The following is a 19110-nucleotide window of genomic DNA, read 5'->3' as shown; positions in this document are numbered from 1 at the left end:
GGTATGATTGACATTGACCTTGCTCGTTTCAGTCGTTTCTAATTCATAAGGGACGAATTTTATTCGATTGCATTTAAAATTATTTTGTTGGAATATAATTAAAAAGAAAGTCAATACCCATACCATTATAAACGATCTAGGACAAATGGACGTAGCCGTTTGGACGTGGCTGTTAGGACGTGGGGACAATTGAACGTCAAATATATATATATATAAACCATATTTACATTATTAAATTAATTAAATTAATAAGCTATTTATATTTATACGTCAAAAATGAATATAAAATATTTAAATATACAAATAATTCATAATATCTAAAAAGTTATTGAATGTCAAACATAGTTTTTTATATTAATTATATTATCTACCTATCTTATTCTGTTGTTATATTAAAAAGTGGTCATCATCTTATTTTAATGTAATGAAATATTTTGTGCGATTCCGCGTAAAAATGATATTTTAGTTCTATTGTTATAACTTTGAACAATTTTTAAAATACGTCTATCTGCGTCAATAAATTTTTTTAGTTTTTTGGGGGGGACTCTTACCAGCTTCAAGTTGGTTATAAAATACATCTCGCCCAGCTTGTACTTTTCGTAAACAGTCGATGAAAGACCACAAACTAGTTGAACTAACAAACTGTTGAACTCCCATTTCGACATTTAGTCGTCTATTAGCTGCTTCGGCATGGTTGTTGGTCCTATCTTGACCATTCAAAACTCGTTGGTGTAAATTCCAAATGTGTGGTGGGAATAATGCTGTCCGACGACCTCTTCCGTTTCTATTAACCCTTCCAACATAATTGTCCTCAAACCAGTCAAGTAAAGGTTGTAAGCATTCTGGTAAGTCATCTCCTAATTGTTGTATAGCAGCATCTAGGTTTTCGATTGGGACAAATGAAAGAGCTACGACCATTTTTATAAATATTGAAAAATCAGCATCATTCTTATATCTTGAAGCAAAACCCATATCGTTCATTTTTTTATGAAAGTTTTTTGTCAAATGATACAAACAACCGTGAATTTCAGCGTCAGGGTATTTTTTAAATTTAATTTATAATAAATTTTTTTTTTTACGTCCAATTGTCTCCACGTCCAAACAGCCACGTCCATTTGTCCCTATTCGCATTATAAAGTAGCTTAAGCAGTTTTTAATTAGTCCCTGCTTACCGGAAAAATTACTAAGCCGATTTTTCTGAAATTTTTTGAGTGAAGTATAATAGGGCGTGTTTTTCATTTTGGCATTTTGGGTATACGATTACACACAGTTCCGAGATAATAAGAAACATAATTTTGACTCATCAAAGGCGTACGAATGCGCAAGAAATTAAAATTGACGTTGCCAAATTTGGATAGAAGATTTCAGTGTTTTTAGAATTATTTTTAATTTTTATACACATATACAAATACATCCTTTCAAAAAATATAGTAACATAACAAATCTCGGACAAGAATGTTAAAAAAATATTATTTTTCTCAACTGAATAACTCACTAATCACAAAATAAAACAGCGTACAATATTTAATAATATAAAGAAATGTATATTGATACTAAAAACGTAATAGAAGGCAGTTATTTTGATACAATTTGTGTTATATAATGTAAAGGATATAGATATGAATAAACCATTATATACGAGAATGTAAACGACAATAAATTAATTTTAAATTGCCATATTTTATATGTGATCTGTTAAAAATTATAATTATACGTTATTACTTATTAGATTAACTTTCTTGTAGATAATTGTATAGCCTTCTACATATTTCACATCAAATAGGTACTAATTACTTATTACAATACCAATGTGTTCATTTATTTATAACTTATACATAGCATTTTTCATTTCAATATTATCGCTACAATGCAAAGCTTAAACTATTAACAATACATTGAGATTTTCTTTTTCTTCTGTGAAACAACATACTACATTAATGTCTAATTACTATCTCATCAAATATAAGATACCTTACACAAGGGACTGCAATTTAAACACCAGAGGGATGGTTTGTAAGTTGTAAACATTCACAGTGGTACGAGTTAAAAAACTTATAACATCGGTTTATGTTACTTACATATCTCATTTATCTATCAACAATATTGCTAAACATAAAATAATAGGTTTTAATTAATAATTTAAATTAATAGTATTTGTGTGCATTATCATTGTGGCTTACAGATTTGATTTGAAATCTTTGTTTTGAAAATTAACTAGTTAAGCTCAAAAATATTGAAGCCCATTTATTTGTAATTTTAGTAAAGTAACCTAACGCGTATTAAATATTTACATACCGATAATAACTGAAAAAAAAATGAAATATAATCGGTAAAAGCTTCTTATTTATCTGAAAAAGAGGTATTTTTTTTTTTTTTTTATTAATCTCAAAAGACCGCGGCGGCTCTGGCCATTGGTCTACATTGCATTACAATATTACAATATTATTATTAACATTATTAACATTATAAATAAACATAAGTATTAACATTTATAAATATATATACATAAGCCATAGAGGTTATATTACATTGTATAAGTTGGTTTTTTTTTAAAAACATAAATAATTTGAGTGTTGTGGTTGCTTCCGGGCTGAGTATTTCAAATAGGAGGTATTTTTAAAATATATTATGTTTACATTTAAACTAGAAATGAATGGTTATTTTTTCGTTTCTTGAAACATCGAGGGCACTGAGGTACAACATTAGAGAATATTGACGTTTTAAAAATCACTTTAATACAAACGATTATATAAATATAAATAAAATATAATACAATTTCATTAAGGTTTATAAGTAATCGTTTCCCATTTTAAAACCTACTGATAATTGTGTATTCATTATTGACTACTCACCTATTTAGTATACCTAACCGACAATTTGATATTTGTCAATATATGTTTTTGACACAAAAGATAAAAGTCATAAACTCATAAAATATATTCAAATTGAAATAAAAATATAATGCTTTTGACAAAAAATTAATTATACTTTATAATACAAATAAATTTTTCTCGAAAAACATTAAATTAACTGCATTGTTTTCCTATAAACGAAAAAAAGGCAGTTCATCACTCTGTATACATGTGACATATACCTATTATTATACTTTTTATAGATACCTACATATTATATCGATTATACTACACGCATGTTGTACGCGTTTATAAGGATTATTGATTTTTTATTTCGTTAATGCATAGGATTTAAGTGAAATTGCGTTGTATCTGTTCTCTTTTTTAATCTCGTTATTTCCATTAAAAAAAAATAAGTTAATTGGACGGTATCACTGTCGTCAACTATCGAACGTTATGATGTAATGTATACGCAGCGTGTTAACTTGCTTCCCTACTCACACAGCTGCAGATCAATGCATTTTATACACGAACCATCATGAATAATTGAATAATATAATAAATGCAGTTATTACTACCAGAAGGTGCTATAGAGTCATTAGCCACACTTTGCCATTCATTATATTATATAATATAGAATATAGAAACGTAATTTCTAAACTTATATCATAGGTATTACATTTATAATCAATAATTAATATTTACTCAGCAGCCAGTAGCTGTTGTAGAACCATCTTCGTAGATTACGTACTTAAAATCTAAAAAAAAATTCTTAAATGAAATGTATATACATTTGATTGGTCTAAATGTTGTTAAAAATATAAAGTCATGTGTTGTTGAAGCATTATATAATAATAAAAAAATAATAATCTAGCTGGAAATATCTCAAGCCATTGCCATTCAACCGCATTAACACAATTGTCGGTATAAAATAATGAAATATTGTTGAAAATTGCGCCTACTGCTTGGGTTGATGACTACAGTAATACACGTGTCACGTATGCATTTACACTTAAAACTTAAAAGCACACCGCTGATAACATGTATATATTACACAAACGAGAGATAATAATCCTCGAGGTTTAGTTTTATTAATTTTTATCGATTAAATCTAATGTTGACGAGACTTAAGTATGAAGTGCTAATTTTGAATGGTTTTACGTTCAATCAATGTTAAATAATTGTTGAATATTGGTCATGATAAATTATTCCTATACTCACAATATAGAGAAGATCTTCTCTGCATCTTATCTAATACTATCATAATCTATAATATTATATCCATTAGACCTTGAGTATATGTAATGTAAATAGACAAGATAATGTCCACTGAAAATATAATAATATATTAGGTATATTAGATATTTATAAATTATAGATAAATATTGCATAATATTTACTATTTTAGTTATTATATACATATATCAAAATTATAATTTTTGATATTATATGAATGGGTTACCTGTTGAGTAACCATTAACTATGTAATATTAATAATTGTGAAAAACTATTAGTCTGGTCGTCAGAAAAAGCGCTGACTTCCAACTATCAATAATATTCAATTTTTTATAAAATACGCAAATTGAATGTATCAAATGCCGATTAATTAAAATATAATTTAAGGTTAATAATTAAATCATATCAAGGATATGACTAGAAATAACTCATGGGTGGAGGTGCTACTTTTTTCAATATAGAAAATAGGCACACATCATTTTTGCATTTAAGATGTAAAATCTCTTTTTCTCGTTATTGCTGATTTTATAAAAATATAAAATTATACTTTATTGTTAGCGTTTATTCTGGAATGTCGGCGGAGCACTTATCGGGTGCTCGGGATTATCGATTCGCTAACGATCTGGTGTTTCCCTTGATTGTTATAGAATCGATTATATATAACATGACAGTCGCGAAATGTGTCACGTAGACGACATAAACCGATGATCGGATATTTTTAAGTTACAGACAGTTCGCAATAATCGTGGAGGTTCTGCGGGGCATTGGTTTATCACGTAATATTACGAGTTGGATTAATTTCGAAAATCAATTCAAACGAACGTTCGTTGGCGAAGTGTTAGTTAGAGACGGGTGGAAGGAATTGTCACACCGCGTTTAACGTAAAAGTGAAAATACTTTAGAGTATTTTCACGAGAAAATACACATGTATGCGATACTCGATTTTGGATTACAAGAAACAAAAATTAAAATATTATAAGGGCATATTTCTAAAGACCTTAGTGGCTGAGTATGCATTTACTAAGTTGAGACCATGTTGACACTGACGAATTATTAAATGACATAGTCAACCTTGATCGTCTGGATACATCACGTACCATCCGTATATACGATAGTTAAATGTCACGAAATAACCGGCAAAAAACAACGTCTTCCTTCCGACCTGCAGAGATACGACTAAATACGAATTCGAGTACAATTTTCGTAAGTGAACAAACAAAAAAAGCGGGTAAGTGGATGTCGCTCTGCTGTACATTAGGTGGTGGGGTGGACCTCTGACTAGGGTAGGTTAGATTTGAATGCAATGATGGGTATCATTGTATACGAAAAACGATTCTGAACGGAGATGATTTGTCAGTCTAGGATATATTATATTTAAATATTGTCATATAAATTATTCTATTTTGAAACAAATATTTTATTTTTCAATTAGGACGCATTTTGCATAAGGAATGGTTAATCAATTTTTCCAAAAACATTGCATGTAGTTATCATAATTCATAATACCTTATATTATCATAGTATACGTATACCTGATTTGAGGATAAATCGTTATCGTTACGCTATTTCGTAAAAATTTAAAATTCAAACGCACTTAAAATTTTTCCTATAATGATGCTTCGAGTTTTCTCTATAGCTACTTGAAAGAAAACTTATGGAAAACTTAGTGTTGTATTTTTAATCCTTAGTTATAAACAAAAAATTTTTATGATTATTCAACTTCAAAATTACTTGCAAATTTTCGACTAATTTCGTAAAAATTTGAACTATAAACGCTTATAAAAAAAAATGTTGATTAACGATTTTAAATTTTTAAATTTTAATTAAATTTTATAATCTACACGACTCCGCAAACTTGCGGAATCGTTCTCCACCGAATTTTTTTATACCTGGCTCGTAGAACTCTACCGCCACCTATTTTTTCCACTTGTCGATCACTTGCCCCCTTCACTTCCTCATCAGTTGAAAATTTTGTTCCACCCATGTGCTTCTTCAGGAAAGTGAACAAATGGTAATATTATGAAGGCACCCGGTCGGGGAAATATGGGGGATGGTTCAAAACCTCCCATCCAAATGAGTCCAACAATATTGCTTCTTCATATTAGCCATGTGGGGTCTGGCGTTGTTGTGTTGCAGGCAGACTCCACTCGTTAACAAGCCCCTCCTTTTATTTTGAAAAGCTGTCCTCAATTTTTTTAAGGTCTCACAATACCATTCTGCGTTGATGGTCTTCCACTGAAGTAAATATTCAATCAAAATGATGCCTTTGTGGTGTCAAAACACTGATGCCATGAATTTTTGGCTGAAATGGTGGTTTTGAATTGTTTGCTTGAGTTTCAGGTTTATAGTGTGCAACCCAAGTTTCATTTCCAGTAACAATAGACTTGAGAAAGTTATCGACGTCCAGCTCATAGCGTTCCAAAAACTCTCTGGAGGCTGCACTCGATTAACATATGTTGTTCATTAAGCTGTTTTGGAACCCATCTTGCGCACAGTTTATGAAAGTCAAGAGTTTCTGTGACTGTTTCGTGTAGCAGAGACCTTGACAGTTGCGGAAACATTGCAGAAAGTTCATCCAGAGTCAATTTGCGATCGTCACGGACCGCATTCTCGACTTTTTTCATAATGTCGTCAGTCAAAACCGACAGTCTCCCACTCCTCAGATCGTCTATTACATTCGTACGTCCATTTTTAAATTCCTTACACCACCTGTATAAGCTGGTATAAATCATATGGCCTCCCCATAAACGGTTCATACCTCATTAAAAATCTCATGTGGAGATTTTTCCTTCGCAACAAGGTTAAGGATAAGGACATGGATTTCGCACAGTTTTTAACGTACTTAACTCGTTATAGTCTTGTTTTAAAATTTAGGAGTAAAACTATACGGTAGTGTAGTTAACGTGGTAAAAAAATATTCCCTATGGCCGTGAGAGCCTCAGTACACTTACTTTCTGGACACACCTCGTAAGATTACACTTATATTTGGCCGGTATACCCTTCAAAATAGTGACTGATTTTATAGTTTCAGATTATTGTTAGATAAACAAATTATTAATCCCAGAATTTCTAGATGGGCCTTTTCTTACAAAATTATAATTGTTGATGCTCAAAGTAGGTGCCAAGAAATTTTAATTTTGGAATCGAATACATTCGAACAAATATTAGTGATCTAACAAAACATAGATAACGCGCGACATAGTTAAAATTCGGGATAGTTTACAAGTAAAAGAACATAAATATTTTAAATTACGAGAAAGACTTCTTTATAAGAAATAGTATGGGAAATTATTATTTTATGTACCGCAATATAATGAAAAACAACGAAGTTGTTATGACGAAATGGCTTATGTCGGATTCAATAACGTTGTTGAGAACGTGAAACGAGTCTATAGGTTCCCTAATATGAAAACTAAAATCCGTAATAATTTATTTAGTTGTTTAAAATGTATTGAATATTCCCCTATGGCAGGTAAATGAGAGGGATATCTGCACAGTCTACCGAAAGGTGATCGTCCATTTCTATTATTACATGTAGATCATTTAGGACCGTTCGAAAAGACAGAAAACAATAATAAATTTATTTAAGTAATAATTGACGGGTTTACGAAATTTGTACGTTATTATCCGTGCAAAACAACTAAGACGGAAGATGTAATTAAATATGTGAAGGAAAATGTTCGTACTTATTCTAAACCGACACGTCTTGTTTCTGATCGTGGAACTGTATTTTACTTCGATCGATTTCAAAATATTTCTGACTCTCAAGTCTGTCGAACAAATATTAATTGTTACCGGTACACCTGGTCAGATGGAAGTAGTAAATCGTTAAATTACACCGATGATAGTGAAAATAGTGGAGTATTCCGATGAGTGAGACCAAGTATTGTCTATATATATCACAGTCATGAAATAAGTCGAAGTCAGTCGATCGAACGATATGACGTTGAATGTACATCCCGACGCGAATTTTTGTAAGCAAAAACAATAAAATGTATAGTATTGTATAGTATTATTTATTTAAATTATTCAAGTACATAATATAACGATCAGTAAGTGTGCCAAAATTATATAGTACTCAATAAATAATAATATTCATATTTAAAATGTTTCTACTTTTACAAAATTTCAGAAGGGCTCCAGGGGCCCTGGATCGTGTATGGAACTCTTAAATCTTCTTCAATTTGAACTTTGACGTCAGATTGGTTATGATAAGGATAAAGATATTTGTTATCATAAATATTTTGTCGATATTTATGTTATTTTGATTCTCTTCTTTATGCAACTAATTTTCTATTCCGATTTAAAAAGTAATTAACGATTATTTGAATGACACACGTTATAAGTGCGATTAAACCGATAAATCGAAAAGCTAATACGCTGCCTAAATGGCTGAATGTATAACCGGCTAATGTTGCACCCAATGAACATCCTGCGAAAGAAATACATGGGATATTAATAAATTATTGTCAATATAATATTATAAATGATTCGTTTATGTGTCTTCGCTCGTTCATTATTTCTAACAGTTTTTGAAAATATTATTTTTTACTTAATTCATGGTATGAAGTCATTTCAAAAATATTTAAATAAAGTCATAATAATAATAATATTTAATATTTTTTTAAATCGCTTGAAAAAAAATTATTTTTTTAAAAATGGTATCGTTATCATTTTCAAGTTTTTAACACTTTTTTCGGAATGACAACATACTTGATTAATTTCATTCGTTATAAGTCACAACTTTTCAAAATAATGAATGAAAGATACTGAATCACCGTAGATGTATAGGTAATTAGAACTCGAATTCAGTATGAATTATAAAGTGACGAACCAAATCCTTGAAACGCCATCGAAAATAACCCTTGGACTGTTCCTTCACTGCCGACAGGGGCAATTTTCGCAGAATATGATATGCCAGCAATGTAGCTCAAGCCATACGTGATACCATTTAACAACTCAACAGGCAATACCCACAATGGGTCTCGAATGATCGAGTATAAGAGAAATCGCAATGCGAACATTGCGAATGATATCGAAAAAGCCGTCATATGACCGGTACGCTTGATCAGGTAGCCTGAAATTTAAAACCATGAAAATAAAACCGTGTCTTTAAGTTTTTTTTTTTACATACTTTATGTTCATCAATATATATAACTTCGGAAACACAATATTTTATTAATTAATAAATTAAATTCAATTTTAATACCGTATTTCCTATACTTTGAGATCAATAATCCCCATGGATTACATTCTTCAAGTGTATTAGGTGTTTATTATTCATTCCCCTCAGATCCTAATTTTTTGAGGTATAGCTTAAATTCAATATTTGTTGCTGCTCTTTTCAATACCAAATATGTCAAAAGTATTGGTAATGATAAGAAATTTTTTAAGTTGGTTGAAGAGATAAATGAATTAGAAAATATTGGTATAAATTTGTCAGGAAAAACCATTAACATTACATTTGTATTGGGATTAGTTGTTGGTGATAATCTTGGTATAAATTCAATTTTAGGGTTTTCGAGGTCATTTTCATCCATATATTTTTGTTGATTTTGTGTAAATGATAAAAAAAAAAAACTCAAACAATAGCTACTGAAGATCATAATATTCACTTCGAAATAGAGTAAATTATAATAAGCATGCAAATAAAAATGATTCGAAACAAACTGGAATCTCTGAAAATTCAATATTTAATTCAATTAAATCTTTTCATGTCGTTGAAAACTTTTCCGTTGATATTATGCACGATATATTTGAAGGAATTGTTGTTTATAATATGTGTCATTTAATTACTAACTTTATAAGATTAAAGTATTTTACTTTAGAAACATAAAATATCAGAAAAAAAATTTTCAATTATGGAGAATCTTAAATAGGCATTATTTGTCCTTCTCTGAAGTTTATTAAATCAAACCACTTGAAAATTAAGATGTGTTCTAGAGAAATGCAGTCTTTTGTCACTTTCCGCTTTTGGTAGGACGTTTAGTTCCATAAAATGATCAATATTGGTTATTTTTAATTAATTTTGTTGAGCTAATTGACTTATTGTTACTTTCTAGATTTAATGATTCAGACCTTTCAAAATTAAACACATGTATTGCATATCAATATATCATAATTATAAATATATAGAACTATTTAATGATACATTAAAGCCTAAGCACCATTTATTAACCCATTACTGTAATATTGTAAGAAAATTTGGACCATTAAAATTTTTTTGGTCTTATCGATTTGAATCAAAACATAAACTGTAAAAATATAACTTCACGTGTAAATTTTCCAGTTTCTTTATCAATCAAATATTCAATTAATTTTGCTGAATTAATTTTAAAACAATAAAGTGGTATCCTTTGAGTGCTGAACTCCAATTTCTTTGCCTAAATATTTTTCTAAGATTGAACTTTTATTTTCATCAAAATATTATTTGATTTCACTCAATAACTATGCCTGCTATACTTCAATTTCTTTTTATAATACCATTTATAAAACTAATTATATCCTTACATATTTTACACACATTAATACTGTATTAGCTTATAAATTAAAAGAAGTTTTATGTTTAAACGATAATATTTTTTTTTATAACATTAAATATTGTTTCACACAAAAAACATTTCATGAGTTATGTTGTTAGCCATTGTTAGCAAATTATTTGCAAGCAAATTTATGTTTTAAAAAATATTAAGGAATTTATGGGGTCTCCTATTCATTTGTATGAATTGCCTATTACAAAGGAAACAGTTATTCGATTAAAACATTATTTCTAAGATATTGTGGTATTGTAATTTTAATTATTATATAATAGTAAAATTAAAGTGTAATTTTTAAATTTTCTATTTTCTAATATAAATATAATTTACTAATAATGAATCTGGCAACGCTGTACGGAAAAAGGCAGGTAAAAACGTTCGCAATCGTGATACGGGAAAAGGTCCGTTCGCAATATTGTTTCATTCGCAATCGTATATCACCCCAAATTAATACCATTATTATCTATAATGAAATTGTATATTTGATATTAATAAACTGTATGTAATTTTTTTGTCTACAATTTTATATAATATATCGTAAGTGAAAATAATATACCTGTAAAAGTAAAAATTATATAATATCATATATATAAGATTATTTTTTATTAGTTTTATATATGTTAGGTATACCAATACTTATAATAACTCTTTTCAAAAACTTGTTTTTTATTATGTGACGCAGTTTGTATTATTTGTATTGTTCAGTTGTACTATCTTATTTATTATTTAATAATCATTTAATTTCTTTAGTTTATTATATTAAGCTGTATTTATTAATTATAGATTTAAATATTATTTTCATAATCAATGAAAACATCTGCATTATTCTATCAAAAAAAAATATATGTCAATCATTTTAACAATGTTTCATTAATTTTAACAAAGGTGTAAATAAAACGCCTTTAAATTATGACAATATTTGTGAACTGATTTAAAGGAAATTATTTATAAAATGTATGAGGAATTAATTAGATACCTATAAAGAATAATAGTTCTTTGGTTCAAAGTAAATATTTTGAAAACAAGGAAAGCACTAGGATTACATTAATGATACAACTTTTATTATTTAAAACAATTTATCTTCTAATCAAGGAATCATTTTTTTTAAATTCAACAACATCATATCATTAATTCTATTCAACCATTTCTATAATTCTAGTAAAATATAAATACAATTATTGCAATTTTGATTTAATTAAATGATATTGTAAATCATTGGTCTAATGAAAAGTTGGTATTTATATTTCTCCGAGTGATTGGTATATATGCTAAATATTGATTAAAACATATAATTTTCTTTAAGAAATAACTTTTGATTTAAAGAAGTTCAACTACTGAAATATTGCCACTATATTTACAAAAAATGTATAATATTTATTCATTTTTCATTATAATATTAAACTGATGAACGTACTCCACATAATAATTAATTATTATTGGTCGAAATAGCATAGGTCTATATAATTGGCGCCTTTCTCTTTAAATGTCATAGCTCGAAACGGACACTTTAAAAACATTACCTCAACGTTAAATATTAAAAAACCTCGGAATGTTTGAAAAATGTGTAATTCTTAGTGAAATCATATGTAAACCATCCGCTAAACAAGTGAAATATTTGTTTTTTTTTTTATCTATATCATAGTATAAGGTACCTTGTCGACACCTAATAATAAAATACTGTCATACTCTGGTGATATATACATATATACACAAGGGTCCATCAAATATTTTAACAACCTTAAGCAATTAGAAATTTATATTATTTATTTAGCATTAAATAAAAATGTACTACCCGATTACCCAAAATTTTTGAATTCTATAAATATTGATTTATATGCTAACCATCTAACACATAAACAAAATTTCCATAACTTGAAAAATGTGACAAAAAACTAAGTAGAAATTCTATTTTTTAATTTTCTGATTTATAGTATGAATATAATTATGTCGTTTGTAAGGGAATTTCATGAACCTATTAAAAGTTATGTAGTTTTCAATAGAGCACGTCCCTATAATTTGTGGTAATATGGATTATAGTTATATACAAAGCTGTAGAAAAATCTATACACTTACCAGATAAGTAGAAAAATGGGACATCCCCACCTAAGCACTCAATAGTAAGAGAAAATCCTTTTATTAAGTTTAACATTGATTTCCGTTCAGGGTGATAAATTGTTGCCAAATCATCGACATACCTATAAAATAGAATACAAATTGCACTAATAATAATTATCTTAAAATATTCGTCTTTAAAAACAGTATGGTGAGTAAAGTATCATTTATTTTTAAATTTAGCCTTACTTTATATCACCTCAATAAAATATACACAGTGCCATAGTTGAAATAGTTAGTTTTAAAAGACATTACCCTTTCGCATCTAGACTTTATTATTATATGTTTGAAAATTGACCAATAATTTTAGTTTTTGAATATTATTCAACAGCCTTACTGATAGTTAAAGCAATTAAAAAATTTCAATTTGTACATCAAATATTTTTAATATGAGTAATTATATAGTTATGTGTAACTATTAGACCGCTACCCTTTCTGTTATAAATTTGAATTCAATGATATTATATCATTGTATACGAAAAACGGTTCTGACCGGAGACGGCTTATCTGTCTAGGAAATATTATAGATTATTAAAAATTTTCAAATCTTAGATTTAAAAAGAACAATTTTTATTAATTTCTAGCTTAAAATAATTTGCGAATTTTCATGATTTTTACGTATGTTGTCAAAAATATAATTTGAATGCTTCTAAAAAAAAATTGTGGCTATGTATTTCTTTTATTTTTCAACTGCTATTGTAAAAATATTTTAGGAGTCTTGTATTAAATTTTCAAATCTTAGATATAAAAGGAAAATTTTTCGTACATAAAATATTTTTAATATGAGTAATTATATAGTTATGTGTAATTATTAGGCCGCTACCCTTTCTGTTATAAATAAATATACGAGATAATGCTTACTTAGCATTTACGCTACAGTAAAGTTTAACTTTTGAAATCTAGATAAGTAAATATAAAATAAGTATAGAGATATGTAAATATTTAATATTTAATAGATAATATATAATATTTTCATTTTCACCACTTTTAACCCCTGTAGGGGTTGAATTTTGAATAATTCTTTCTGAGTGGGTGTCTAATCAAAAACGAAACTACTGTCCAAATTTTATAATTATGGTACAGATTAAATACATTTTTATTTTATTTAATGTGTGCTCATAAGCTTCAGCGGATCCGGCTAGGCGATGATGAATCATCTAGGACAAGATATTATATATATTTATTACAGGGGCGTATTTATGGGGGGTGGCTGAGGGGGCTTCAGCCCCCCCCCCCCCCGAATTCCAGGAATTGTTTATGAAGTCTGCTTATTATGTCCTATCAGATGTAAATTTTCTAACTCATATAGGCTGAATTGGGAATTTCAGTTGGAGAAAATACCACAGGGGGCCCCCCAAAAAAAAAAATCTAAATACGCCCTTGATTTATTAGATAGACCTAACTTCCTCATAATAGTCATCCAATACTTACGTATTCAAGTGTTATAAATTAAAATGGATGTTTTAGCTTGCGCCACATTTTGATTTGATTGAAATGTTTTTATATAGACTTGCGGTAGTATGAATTATGAAATAATATTAAAATGTATTTGAATATTTACCAGATAAAATAAAACCAAATGTACGCCATGAAGAATCCAAAGAATGTTGCCCAAACAAGGAAAACGCATACTTTGGCGTTTTTCAACACTACATTCACGTCCGCAATTATGTTTGTTGTCGGTCCATCGGTTTCGGGTACCTGCGTCAAAAACACCGAAAATAATGTCCCTATACATATGGCATAGATAAGAGAAAATTATTTCATTAGCATCACACACAATTTGGACTTACTCACTCGTAGTTAAATTAAATTTCTACTACAGTAACTTTATGTATCTCAACGTTTGAGATTGTCTATACTCTATTATACAGCATTATGTAAAACCTTAACTATTTTGTTGTGAGATTAAGCATGGAAATACCTTTATGTGGAACGCCACCATGAAATCTAGGAAAAATGAGACGGCCGAGAGCAAATATGCGGGGAGATAGTTCTTTTGTGCTTGGCCACTGCTGTACCAGTCAATAATACCTCCTGCCACTATAGACATGGTACCCCATCCAGCTGCACCACAGAGCACCTGCATTCCAAACTTGACGGTGTCTCCACCTGGAAAAATCAATAATTATGCAATAAAACATATGGTATATCTTGTGTGTGGACTACTGATATTGTTTATTGAAAATAATAAATATATACATATATAATATTGCATTCAATGCATTGTAGAAATACATTATGGGTTGACATCAGTAACAGGGAAAAAATCCACGAATTCAAAAAGTACAGGAAACAAAATCGATGAGTAGAAAGCTAAATTGCATTAAATAATTATTAACTAACTAATTATAATAGGTAAGTGAATGTTATTTATATTGATCCAAAGTAATTGAGGCAAATAAGTAACCCAGGATTTTGATCACAGTGAATAATAAATGGTATATTTTCAAAATTTGTGTGATTCAAATATTTACTAAACAAAGGTTTAAGATTATAGTAAGATCTATCAAGACTGATTTATGCCAGTCATGTAAGCTTTATTTTTTTATCGTATTTAAAATTAAAAAACTATGATGCTTATATTTGATCTTTGATGTATAATTATCACTATCGTCCAACTCATACATCTAATGTTAATCTAATCTTTTTTGAAATATTTTAGTTTTACACGACGTGCATAATAATATTATGCCTTCGAAACACTATTTATTTGTATAAACCACACAAAATTGTATACTCCTTCAAACATGCAGTGAATACCTAATAATAAATAAATGTTTTAGTTAAAAAATGATACATTAGTTTCCAATTCATATTTATAGCAAAAAATTCAAGGAAATAATATATAAGTAATTTATAGAGTATCCGTATCTATATCCAAAAATATATAAAATAAAGCTAGTTGTTTAATCAATATAATATATCATGTAGTTGACCGCCGCCCAAAATATCTACAACCACTGCCCCTTAAAATGGCCTTAATCACTCCCAATATGGTATTGGAAATAACAACCAACATGCACAATACAATAATATATAATATATATATATATATATCAATTCTAATCGTGGTCGTGCCTAAGATTCTCATGCATATAGTCTCCTGCAAGACTACGACGACCATGAACAACACCATCCTCAGCGTGACGATTGTCGAAAACATCCAGAACTGCAGCGATCCAAAAACCTTGGTGTCTGACATCTCGTCGGCATACGATGTGGCGCTTGGCACGAAGTACAGCATAGGAGTTATGAGACCGTTGAGGAGGATGGCGCCCAAAAACACGGTCCGCCGGCATTTCCATCTGTCGGTGATATATCCAGTTAGTGGTTTTACCACGATGTTCAGAAGCATCAGAAATGTGAAAATATGACCGACCACTGACGGTGAGAAGCCCAGCTGCTTGGCGATCGTCGACAGAAATGGGTTGATGGGCGAATTTCCTGGAAAACACATGAATTTATTCACGAGCACAATAACACGAATATATATTAGTATCGTTTTAAATAAACAAGTGCTTTCCTCGTGCCTCAAAATAATCGAATTTTAATTTTGGACACTATTTTGTCAAACCACACCGTCATACCGGTACCGATTATAATTATACATTGGATATACTTTCTATTATACAGTGAGTTAATTAATTAAAAAGTTAGTGACCTTTAAAAAAAAATATATATATATATTAACTTTTTTTCTGGTAAGTATCTGCTTTAATCATGGTACAGTCGAACTTAGTTCACTCGAAGTTACTAAGGGGTAGACAAAAAAATTCAAGTTATCCCATAAGTATTTGAGTAATCAAAAAATCCAAACATAAAGAACTAGGTCTATACTCTGTTCACAATAAGAATAGTATACGGCAGCTGATTTGAGAGCATAGCCTTGGCCTTAACTATTTACGCGGAGTGGATTGAAGCGCTGGCACTGTTGGTCGGGAGAGCAACAAGAGGAATAATAATGGGCGTAGCTATGACCGGCGGTGACAGGAACCGAGGGAAAAAGTTCGAGGCATTGATGATTTCGAGTGAATGAAGTTCGAGCTGACCACGTTCGACTATAATAGATTGGCCATTATGGTCATAGCCTCATAGCTAACTCACAACAAATTACATCGAAAAAACTGATCAACAAAAAAATTCACACTACATCATGAACTAAGGTTACTGGCTTTAAAATTAAATATTAACTATCAAAAATATTGAACTTTTATTAATTTCTAGCTTAAAATAATTTGCGAATTTTCATGATTTTTACGTATGTTGTTAAAAATATAATTTGAATTCTTCTAAAAAAAAATTGTGGCTATGTATTTCTTTTATTTTTCAACTGCTATTGTAAAAATATTTTAGGAGCCTTGTATTAAATTTTCAAATCTTAGATATAAAAGGAAAATTTTTCGTACATAAAATATTTTTAATATGAGTAATTATATAGTTATTAGTAACTATTAGGCCGCTACCCTTTCTGTTATAAATAAATATACGAGATAATGCTTACTTAGCATTTACGCTACAGTAAAGTTTAACTTTTGAAATCTAGATAAGTAAATATAAAATAAGTATAGAGATATGTAAATATTTAATATTTAATAGATAATATATAATATTTTCATTTTCACCACTTTTAACCCCTGTAGGGGTTGAATTTTGAATAATTCTTTCTGAGTGGGTGTCTAATCAAAAACGAAACTACTGTCCAAATTTTATAATTATGGTACAGATTAAATACATTTTAATACATTAAAGAACTTTTAATACTCGTTAAATTTGAGATTGTAGTCTCCCTAAAAAATGTATACCCCTCTCCTTTTATGCTAAACTGAATTCCCCATCTTGGTATTGTACCTGGCACCCGGAACCACCAGAAATTAACTGATCGATTTCGGATATATCTCATTTTTTTGTACCCTATTTGTGTCCATTTTAACCCTACTTAAAAAAATGTTCACATGGTAGCATATTATTACAATATTTCTATGTTTAAATACAACTAATAATAAACATTTTTTAAATAACTTTTCAAAATTAAACACATTTAATTCCTTATATAGGTAATATAATATCAGTATAGCACTTGTATAGCTTGGTAACTTAAATATGAATTTAATTAATAAATTTATAGTTACTTTTAGTTTTAATAAGAGGACATCATAAGAAGAACTCAAACTCTCAATACCATAAGTAATAATTGATTAAACCAATCAAATATATACTATATTCTTAATTGTATTTTATCAAGTATAGTATAGATATAAGACTACGAAAAAGATCGAAGAATTTACGGATTAATAATAATAAATAATTTATGTTCCTAAATAAGACTTTATTTTTAAAAAATGTCATGATATGAATGAATTAGGTGTAATATTTGATACCACTTTTTTTCCAATAAACACTTATTACATACACCGAGTAAATCATCAATTATATTAGATATTATTATAAGGATTTGTAAAGATTTCGCTAATCCCATTGCTTTAAAGACATTATATATTTATTTAGATCTAACTAATATTTCTATGATTTTGTGACACCACAAAAAATATTAAATTTATTGTTAAGATAATACACAAAATCACACTTAACTTACTATAATTGAATAAAAAATCTAAATCAAATAAATACCTAAATACAAAATTTGTATCCCCCTTGAAACAAAATTGTATCCCTCTCCTTTTTACTCAAAACCAAATCCCCAATCTGGGTGCTGTAACGACGTCGTCTTTGCAGGTGGAACCACCAGAAGTCAACCGATCGATTTTTGACCTATCTCATTATTTTGTACCAAATTTTTATCATCTATTTTAACCCTCTTTAAAAAAATTTGTACTCCTCTCCTTTTTACACTAAACCAAATCCTCATTTTCTAACTTTAAAAGTTCGTAGAGGTCGTTCGAGTTACTTGCAAATTCTAAAAACGAACTTGCAAATACTTGCTAATCATTTACTTTCGTATAAAGTCTATCTTTAAGTTCTGGGACAACTTGAGTGGACTACGTGAAGTTGGCCAAATTTGAATATTTTTGTTTCACGGTAAAAGTTTGGACTTGCAAATTCTAAAAGTATACTTTCAATAACTTGCAAATAACTTGCAAAATAATGACAAAGATTTCGAAAATATTGCAGTATGTACTTAGGTAGGCCAACTTCACGAACGTAAATGGAATGAATAAATTACTCCCGCAATTTATTATTATTAAACGTAATACTTACCTGCGTCGAAAAGAAAATAATGCACCTTGATGATCAATAGACCTGTGTTAATGTTTAAAAATCCCATCGCTCTCGGTTTATATTTTCGTAAAGACGATCACTGGTCACCGATACAATTATTAATGTGATATCTTGAATACTATTACGGCGGACTG

The 19110-nt window shown here is 29.0% G+C and overlaps 3 protein-coding genes across 3 annotated transcripts in view; all 3 read right to left on the bottom strand.

The window, feature by feature from the left end:
- Positions 1-513: 513 nt before the first annotated feature.
- Positions 514-918, bottom strand: LOC149057680 (uncharacterized). Its single transcript, XM_089223473.1, has one exon. The coding sequence runs from the start codon at positions 916-918 to the stop codon at positions 514-516; it is 405 nt and encodes a 134-aa protein (XP_089079599.1).
- A 5578-nt stretch (positions 919-6496) lies between these two features.
- LOC107169344 (protein GVQW3-like) lies at positions 6497-6844 on the bottom strand. Its single transcript, XM_015519067.2, has one exon. The coding sequence runs from the start codon at positions 6842-6844 to the stop codon at positions 6497-6499; it is 348 nt and encodes a 115-aa protein (XP_015374553.2).
- Positions 6845-8083: 1239 nt separating this feature from the next.
- The window catches only part of LOC107165692 (major facilitator superfamily domain-containing protein 6-B-like), an 11255-nt gene continuing 228 nt past the window's right edge, over positions 8084-19110 (bottom strand). Inside the window, exons 1-7 of the mRNA XM_015514047.2 lie at positions 18956-19110; positions 15818-16183; positions 14661-14848; positions 14298-14437; positions 12698-12819; positions 8923-9165; positions 8084-8520 (exon numbers count right to left, since the gene is read on the bottom strand). The exon at positions 18956-19110 is cut by the window's right edge and continues 228 nt beyond it. Coding sequence (XP_015369533.2) covers positions 8366-8520; positions 8923-9165; positions 12698-12819; positions 14298-14437; positions 14661-14848; positions 15818-16183; positions 18956-19022 — 1281 coding nt within the window. The 5' untranslated portion in view covers positions 19023-19110 and the 3' untranslated portion in view covers positions 8084-8365. The remainder of the gene's footprint in view (positions 8521-8922; positions 9166-12697; positions 12820-14297; positions 14438-14660; positions 14849-15817; positions 16184-18955) is intronic.

Source organism: Diuraphis noxia, unplaced genomic scaffold (assembly GCF_037042655.1).
Source record: "Diuraphis noxia isolate RWA-SAM2 unplaced genomic scaffold, SU_Dnox_SAM2 contig0003, whole genome shotgun sequence".
Classification (NCBI taxonomy): domain Eukaryota; kingdom Metazoa; phylum Arthropoda; class Insecta; order Hemiptera; family Aphididae; genus Diuraphis; species Diuraphis noxia.
Note: the sequence above shows the minus strand (reverse complement) of the source record. Positions and strands in the feature narration are given on the sequence as shown.